This window comes from Dendroctonus ponderosae, unplaced genomic scaffold (assembly GCF_020466585.1).
Source record: "Dendroctonus ponderosae isolate FM_Combo_2020 unplaced genomic scaffold, Dpon_F_20191213v2 Dpon_F_20191213_8, whole genome shotgun sequence".
In the NCBI taxonomy this organism is placed as follows: domain Eukaryota; kingdom Metazoa; phylum Arthropoda; class Insecta; order Coleoptera; family Curculionidae; genus Dendroctonus; species Dendroctonus ponderosae.
This window is the reverse complement of record NW_026019016.1, coordinates 1,986,924-1,994,031: the sequence shown is the minus strand read 5'-3', so window position 1 is coordinate 1,994,031 and position 7,108 is coordinate 1,986,924. Positions and strand designations below refer to the sequence as shown.

General features: G+C 42.3%; 1 protein-coding gene across 3 annotated transcripts in view; it reads right to left on the bottom strand.

Annotated features, from left to right (window-relative positions):
- LOC109544790 (ryanodine receptor) overlaps window positions 1–7,108 on the bottom strand; it is a 60,733-nt gene that overhangs the window by 8,253 nt on the left and 45,372 nt on the right. For 2 of the 3 annotated variants that reach the window (XM_048669365.1, XM_048669364.1), the window contains exons 51-67: window positions 6,714–6,897; window positions 6,462–6,658; window positions 6,064–6,176; window positions 5,078–5,284; window positions 4,886–5,024; window positions 4,202–4,613; window positions 3,882–4,140; window positions 3,688–3,833; window positions 3,413–3,629; window positions 3,111–3,349; window positions 2,767–3,046; window positions 2,522–2,661; window positions 2,221–2,467; window positions 1,939–2,079; window positions 1,117–1,363; window positions 834–1,061; window positions 519–649 (exon numbers count right to left, since the gene is read on the bottom strand). In XM_048669365.1, the coding sequence (XP_048525322.1) occupies window positions 519–649; window positions 834–1,061; window positions 1,117–1,363; window positions 1,939–2,079; window positions 2,221–2,467; window positions 2,522–2,661; window positions 2,767–3,046; window positions 3,111–3,349; window positions 3,413–3,629; window positions 3,688–3,833; window positions 3,882–4,140; window positions 4,202–4,613; window positions 4,886–5,024; window positions 5,078–5,284; window positions 6,064–6,176; window positions 6,462–6,658; window positions 6,714–6,897 (3,527 nt within the window). The remainder of the gene's footprint in view (window positions 1–518; window positions 650–833; window positions 1,062–1,116; window positions 1,364–1,938; window positions 2,080–2,220; window positions 2,468–2,521; window positions 2,662–2,766; window positions 3,047–3,110; window positions 3,350–3,412; window positions 3,630–3,687; window positions 3,834–3,881; window positions 4,141–4,201; window positions 4,614–4,885; window positions 5,025–5,077; window positions 5,285–6,063; window positions 6,177–6,461; window positions 6,659–6,713; window positions 6,898–7,108) is intronic. The other variant, XM_048669366.1, reaches the window with a different exon arrangement.

The window sequence follows — 7,108 nt, the reverse complement described above, 5'->3', positions numbered from 1 at the left end:
AAAAATGAATCCGCCTCAACAATATAGAACTTATCAACGAAACCTTACAGTGCAAAACACAATTCGTTAAAAAAATGCGGATGCTTTTTACTGCAAGAAGAGAGAAAGAGAGGTGGGAAGTGCTGGATGCAGAAGCAATTGCCACAGACTTCCATCCAATCATTTTTACTACAAAGTCCTACTATTTATTTAGCTTCCATAGATTATCTTTCCAGAAATCTTCAGACCCTTCTTTTTGCGATTCCTGTGGTAGACAGAACAACAATTTCACATTTCGACTTCTTAGGGGTACCCTTTTTTATGAGTACCTGCCTGTTTGGCATTGGGTGATGTTTGTTTCGTCCCGTTTTACGTAATTTTTAGATGCGTTTTCCTTTCCAGTTACATTATAAAAACCCTTTTTCCGCAGTACATACTACTTATAAGTTTAACGCCATGATTAATAAACGTTCTTAATTTGTAAAATGAAAATTTTGCAAAAAAATTTGCACGTTTTTTCCTACTTAAGTAGTACTTACTTAGCGGAGATGACAAGCTTATCCCAATGGGACTTTAGATCGTCGTCTTCTGGCTGTTCAGCAATAAAGAGGCCCTCAAATTCCAATCTTCTTGCAATTTCCTTTTCCCGTTTAAATATAGCCAAAGGCACCTGGAAGGCGACACCTCAAACATTATCAACTCAAAAAATCAACGTGTAACACAACCCTCAATTTGTGAGTGAGTAGAAATAGTCGCTTCCTCTGTTCTCCATTGAGAAGTGAATGTAAAAGAAACAGTTACTTTCCATCAGGGCATAAAACCACCCCGTTTTACCTTACAAAAACACTCCATACCTTCAAGTGATAGTATGCGATCAGCATAGCAAGGGATGCTATAGAATGTAGCATCGCCGCTAAGCGCATTACGTGTGCCATGTAATAGAAATCCTCATCCACTATGACTAATTCGGGCGGATCATCTTCCTCTTCCGAACCTGATCCACTACCCTCTGCAGATCCCTGTAGGAGGTCGGCGCCCTTACCACTCCCGCTTCCATCTGAATCGCCTCCCAATGTTGTAACCTGGACATCGCATCAGCTACATTAACAGGAACATTCTTCAACGGTCGTGCTTTACCTTGTAGAACAACAGCATGAAGTTGATGCAGAACGCCAGCACAAGTGCCACATATTTAAGATTGTAGAAGTTTCGCGCTAAGAACGACACAGCGCGATGGGCGTATGCACTGAAATTGATCTGTTGCATAGCTGATGGCTCGCGAATGTTTTTGGCTTTGCTTTCGGATTCTATCGCCTGCATAACTGCCTGCTGGGCTGCCTGAGCTTCAGCTTTTTCCTGAGCAGCTATCTTTGCCTGTTCACCCCTGAACAATAAACATATAATTAACCACAATAAAACCGTTAAAGGCATATAAAACTGCCACCAGAAAAGGTAGCTTAGTGTCACTTATCGAGATAATAAATCACAATACGTCAAAATTCTAGTAGCAAATTCGCATTGAAAACCCTTAAATATGGCCGATTGTGTATGTACGAAAGCCCCAGGGCTGGGGCTTTGCCCCGTCCCGTTCCTCAATAATCTGGATGTGTGCGACCTGGAGCTATACAAACATCCCCCGTTTATGTGGACGCTGTGGTACATAAGCCTCTTTGGAAAATTCGTCTACGATAAAGTAAAGCAAATGCTTGATAAAGAAGGTGGAGATGATGGTGGCGACGACGGTAAAAAGAATGACCAGAAGGGTGATGACCAAGGCGGCGAAGAACCGGACGCAGCTGACGAAGAAGAAGCAGCGGAAGAGGCAGGCTAAAACACTAAGCATTGTGAAATAAATTGGAACAGAATATTTGGCGACGGGTCAAGTGGGAGCAAGTGGTGAATGTATTGATGCTGGAAGAATTTAAATAAAAAAACTTAGCAAACAGTCTTAATATTTACCCTAGAAGGTCGGAGAGGGACAGCGGTTGTTCGGGCACTTCGCTTTCAGCTTGTTCTGTGCCTTCCTCGGTAGTCGCTTCGCCTTCTTCGCCGGAAGACTGCTGAGTGGTGGCGGAGCCTTCATGTCCAGGCGTTTTGAATCTAAGGAGTTTTAGTAGTTCGCCACACATAAATTACATTAAGACGATATCTTGCGGACTTTGGTTTAAAAAGTTTGCTTCAAATGCCAACTATGCAAGTTAAAACGGATTAAATCTAGTGTTCAAATTTAACTGCACTTACTGTCCAGCCTCCTCTTTTGAAACTTCCATTCCAAACGGTTGCAGTTGGGTGTTGGGATCCTCGGCATGGGGCAAAGGTGGCAACACTCTAAGATGACTCACTTTTTCTTCCTCCTTAATTTCCACAATGGGTTCTTCGACCACTGGGCCTCGCATCAATGACATCAAAATGCCAAGGAAGTATTTGATCACCACAGCCATACCGAAACCGGAATAGTAGAAAGTGTAGAAAATCAATTTGAAGAAGCCTGCAAGTAACCAAAGTGCTCAAAGTGATGCCACAAAAAGTGTGCTATTTTTACCTATGAACAGTTCTGGAATGGTCATTTGCTGCATTTCATTAAGGCGGTGCTTGATATTCGAGGGACTCAAAGCGGAAAATCCATAGTAAATACCATCCTTAAACGCTTGGTAGGAGCGACGAATTGGATCTTTGCCTCCTCTAAACAGATTGGAGAGCGCAGCAATAAATAAACGAACAATTATTGTCAACGTTCAATTCAAAAGCTCAGAAACTAAAATTAAAACAGCGAACAATTAAACTTACCGTTGTTCCTCTTCATCAGTCATATAACTATAAGTCGTAGCTCTTGTAGGACCGCCGCCGCCCGATTCCTCCACAGCCATCAAGGCACTCGCGTGTTGCATCTCAAAGATTGCATCTTCACAGAAATTAATGAAGGCTTCCAGCTTTTCCTTGTCTCCACCTTCTGTCACGATGGAGTAGAAGAAGGCCCTTTTCGACTCTTTGATCTGAGGCTTCTCCCACTGCTCGATGTTCGACTCTTTGATTTCAAAGTACACTCGTTCAATGCGCTTGCTACCGCCTAAAACAAGCAAGTAAAACAAAGGTTGGTTTTGGTCAAATTGGGCCTAATTGTATTGATGTACCCAAAATTTCAATGCGTCCCAGGAAAGGCTCAAAATAATTTAGAACCGATCCCGCCGTCTCTAAGAATCTGGCAAGGCGTGGCTCGTTGGGCATATGCTCAGACAAGTTGGTCAAGAGCACGGCCAAATTGAAGCCGATCTCTTTAGCAGGTTCATGGAAGCGATCTATGAAACCTACGTAATCAAGTTTGCCGTCGTGGTTGACTTCGCAACATGCAAGTAGGAACTCAATTTCCTCACTGAAAGAGTAATTCCAAAATTACATTCTACCCCGTCTTGGCTGCACCACCCTGTATACTCACGGAGTGTAGCTCTTCTGCTGTTCCATTTTCTCTTTGAAGTCCTTCGGATACACCCAGCCGTCGCTGTTAATGTCAATCTCCAAGAAGCTGGTGGACGAAGTAAGATCCTTCAGCTTTAGGAACATATCGAAGTATTTCAAGATCAATTCCACATTGGAAGCGCTTTCCACCAAGGTGTCTACCATCTGCTTCCCGATGGTACCATTTACAACATTTCCTGAAAGTACGCTCGGATTTAAAAAGATAAATCCACACGCAGTCACGCTGGTTAACACCTTCAAGCATGGACAACATCATAGTGATCATGTCCTTCTGGAGATTCAGCAACTCTTTAAGTAGGTCCACTTGGCTAGAATGTTTGGATAATTTGTCTTGCATGTGGGAGAAAAGGAACATGAATCCGCCCACAGCATCCCACAACCTGAAGTGGATTAGTTAACAGTTGAAGCGGTTAAAAGTAGCTAAGTACCTGGAGTGGGCAAGTGCCTGCTGATTCAACGTGCATGGGCCCTGGATAACTTCTGTGAGGGTGTTAAATACCTGGCTAGCTACACCTATGGCTTTAAAAAAGTTAGCTTTTCCGGCAGGATCGATCAACTCCTTGCTGGAATAGTGCCAATAGAAGTCCATTATGGATTCTTGCAGGCGCAGCAGGTAATCGACTGTACAAATGACCACGTTTACTGTCGTGGTATTCCCCGCTTGCGTCCTCAGATAGTTCTGCCACTCTGAAGCAAAAGACCTTTTATATATGATCACAACAACCTCAGCAACCGGCTTGTGTCCTACCCAGATTGTGTCCTTCACAGGTCAGTTGGATGAATCTGAACAACGCACAGGTAAATTCAGCATCATGCATATTTTTCTCGCCAGCCGCCCCTTCAGAGCCAACTCCCAGGCCTTCGGCCTTAGTGTTTCTCTCGAAGGCGTCCAGGTCAAGCACACCGCAGCTGTTCATCAACCCAGCAATACTGGTGAAGAAACCGACGTCTTTTTTATCTTTCAGATGGTTCAGCATGCCCATTTGGATGTCGAAATTGCCGCCACGCAGTATGGAAATGCCCAGTTCCAGAGTTTTCATCACCATGTCCGATGGAACCCCTTTGCAAGCGGAGATGTGCAGAAGCACCATTTCGGCCACACCTCGGTTCGCCAATCTGGCTTGGTTGAATAGAAGTTTTTGCTTCTCCATTTCTTGTTCCTATTTGCAACAACACGCACGTTTTTGAAAACATTAGACCAATTCAGGGTTGGAGTGTGTTTTTTTACCTGCATTTTGCGCATTGTCCTCTAATGGTCAAGACATAAACCCAATGGGAATTTAGTAATAATGTGAAAGTGGTCAAGGATGTCAGTTATATTATTATTATTTCCCAAGAAGTAGACCTTTTTTGGACTCAAGCAATTAAATCTTCAATTTTTTTGATCATCCAGCATGTTTCCGTTATAACCCAACGGCAACGGGAAACTTACATGAATAGAGGATCCGCCTTCTTCCCCTTCGCCTCCTTCTTCTCCACCCTCTTCGCCTTCTTCCTCTTCCTCTCCACACGACTTGGCGATAATTTCCGCGTAGCTCATATATAGGGGGTCTTCTTGCAACGCACCAGATCTGTTTTACCATGGAAATAATTCAGGAGGTGAAGTTAAATGAGGACGTTTTACCTCTCAGTCATGGCTCCGCGACAGAACGTTGTCACCAGTTGAGTGAGTGGGTCTGGCTTGCCCTCTTCCTCCTCTCCTTCTTTTTTCTTCAACTCGGAGTCTTCGAAGCTTTGAGTGAGATCCTCGATCATGACTTCTTGACCGACGTTTTCATCTTGTAGCCAAAAGTCTCGGTAGGTGCGGATGAAAATGTTAATGGCGCGATGTCTAAAACGTGAAAACGCGAGTGTTTTATTATAGTAAAAGCGAGAGTATCATTTTTCCCCAATTTGTATATGCATCCAAAGAACTTTAGGGAGAAATAGATTAGAATCAGTCACTGCATACTAGAAAATTGGATTTTACCACTGATTAATTAGAAGCCTGAGTGATTGGAGTGTTTGATAGTATGTTTCAATGGCATCTCCTATTCAAGATGTTTAGCTAACTTTCAGACACATAGAAGTCAATATCAGATCAGCAAATTTAGATGATTTGGATCAACTTTCCCCCAAAAAAACGCAATGGAAGTGAATTTCACGTGTTAAACAGTTAAAAAAATTTAAGAGACAATAAAAGCTCGAGTTTGGGACTGGTTACCTGGTAACTTTATACAGAGGAGTGCACCTAAGACATGCTAGCGCCGCTCTCTTGCGGGCTGCGTTGAGAACCTTTTTCCAGCCGTCTCCGCCCACTTTTGGTTTGGAAGCCTTTGGTTAGTAGTGCACAAAAACCACAATATTAGATTGCAAAAAWACATTATTTTTGCTGGCTGATTTTTTAGAATGCGAAATCCGGAAAAATCAACTTTCGGAAAAGGCATCGGAAAGGAAAAGTGTTTCCAGTTTCAGRATTTKCCATTCTAAATGAACCATCCAGTATACCATAATGTTAACCATGTTGTTTTTTTAGAGTCACCAGATTAAGAASAACAGACTACACAAAATTGCAGGTCATTTTACAGTAAAAGCATTCAGGCATCAACAAACAAGCAGAAATGAACAAACCTGGGTAGACTGTGCAAAGAGGCTTGCCGGAAGCAGGATAGAACCGCTCTTTTGCGTTGAGTGGACACAATAGACCTATAAACACCTTTCTGCTGCTGTTGAGGGTGATCGATCTGGCAGCAAGCAAATAATAACGGAATAAATTGAAGAAGAACTTTCCGGCAATGTAAAAGCTTATGAAACTGGCAAAGACGTACTTACCGATTTCAACAATGTTATTAAAAATTTTATTGAAATCTAATCGAATTGAGCTTGTAAGCTTTAAGTTGAAACTGAAAAATCTGCATGTAACTGATATGAGTAAATAAAATGCAGAAGGTTTTTATCTAGACTAAAAGAAAATTTCGCTCCTACCAAGGAAAGTAGTACATAGTCCGGGATAATACATGTGTACTTACCATGTGCAATCCATATAACACTTTACTCATTGCTACGATCCTCTCCACAGTTTCCTCAAGCTGATTCTTGCCGTTGGTGTCCAAGGTGTTGACTGTAACACTCTTTTTTCCCAATTTGCTGTACAAATAATGCTGCCATGACATCTCATCGGCTGGGTCAATTTTATCGGGCAAAGTGAGCTGAATTTTGGCAAAATCTATGGAAAACTTTCGCTAGAGCTTCTTAAAACCAGTGCACCCATAAAGTCTTACCGACAATTTCATACTCGGGCATTTTTTTGAGGAACCGATCTTTGCAATGCTGTACCAGTTCCTGCTCGCGACCAGCAAACAAATTTAGACCGACCGGAAGCAAACGTTTCAGACATGCCACCATCAGGGAGGCCTGAATTTCCTTGTCTTTGTCGCGTTTCTTGTCTCGGTTTTTCTTCTTCTTCTAAAGACAAACATTTTTCGGGTGCATTAATCTGATAGTGCCAAAGTGCAAGCGGTAGCAGTTTCTATTTAAATTAAGCAGTAATTTGCAAAATGATATATAAGAAAATTTTGAACAGGGTGACAATTTGAAAATGTCCCTAACTGAGGAACCAAAAAGATGGAAAATATTCCTTGGAACCGTTTCTATATTAAGTTGGAGAAATTAATTT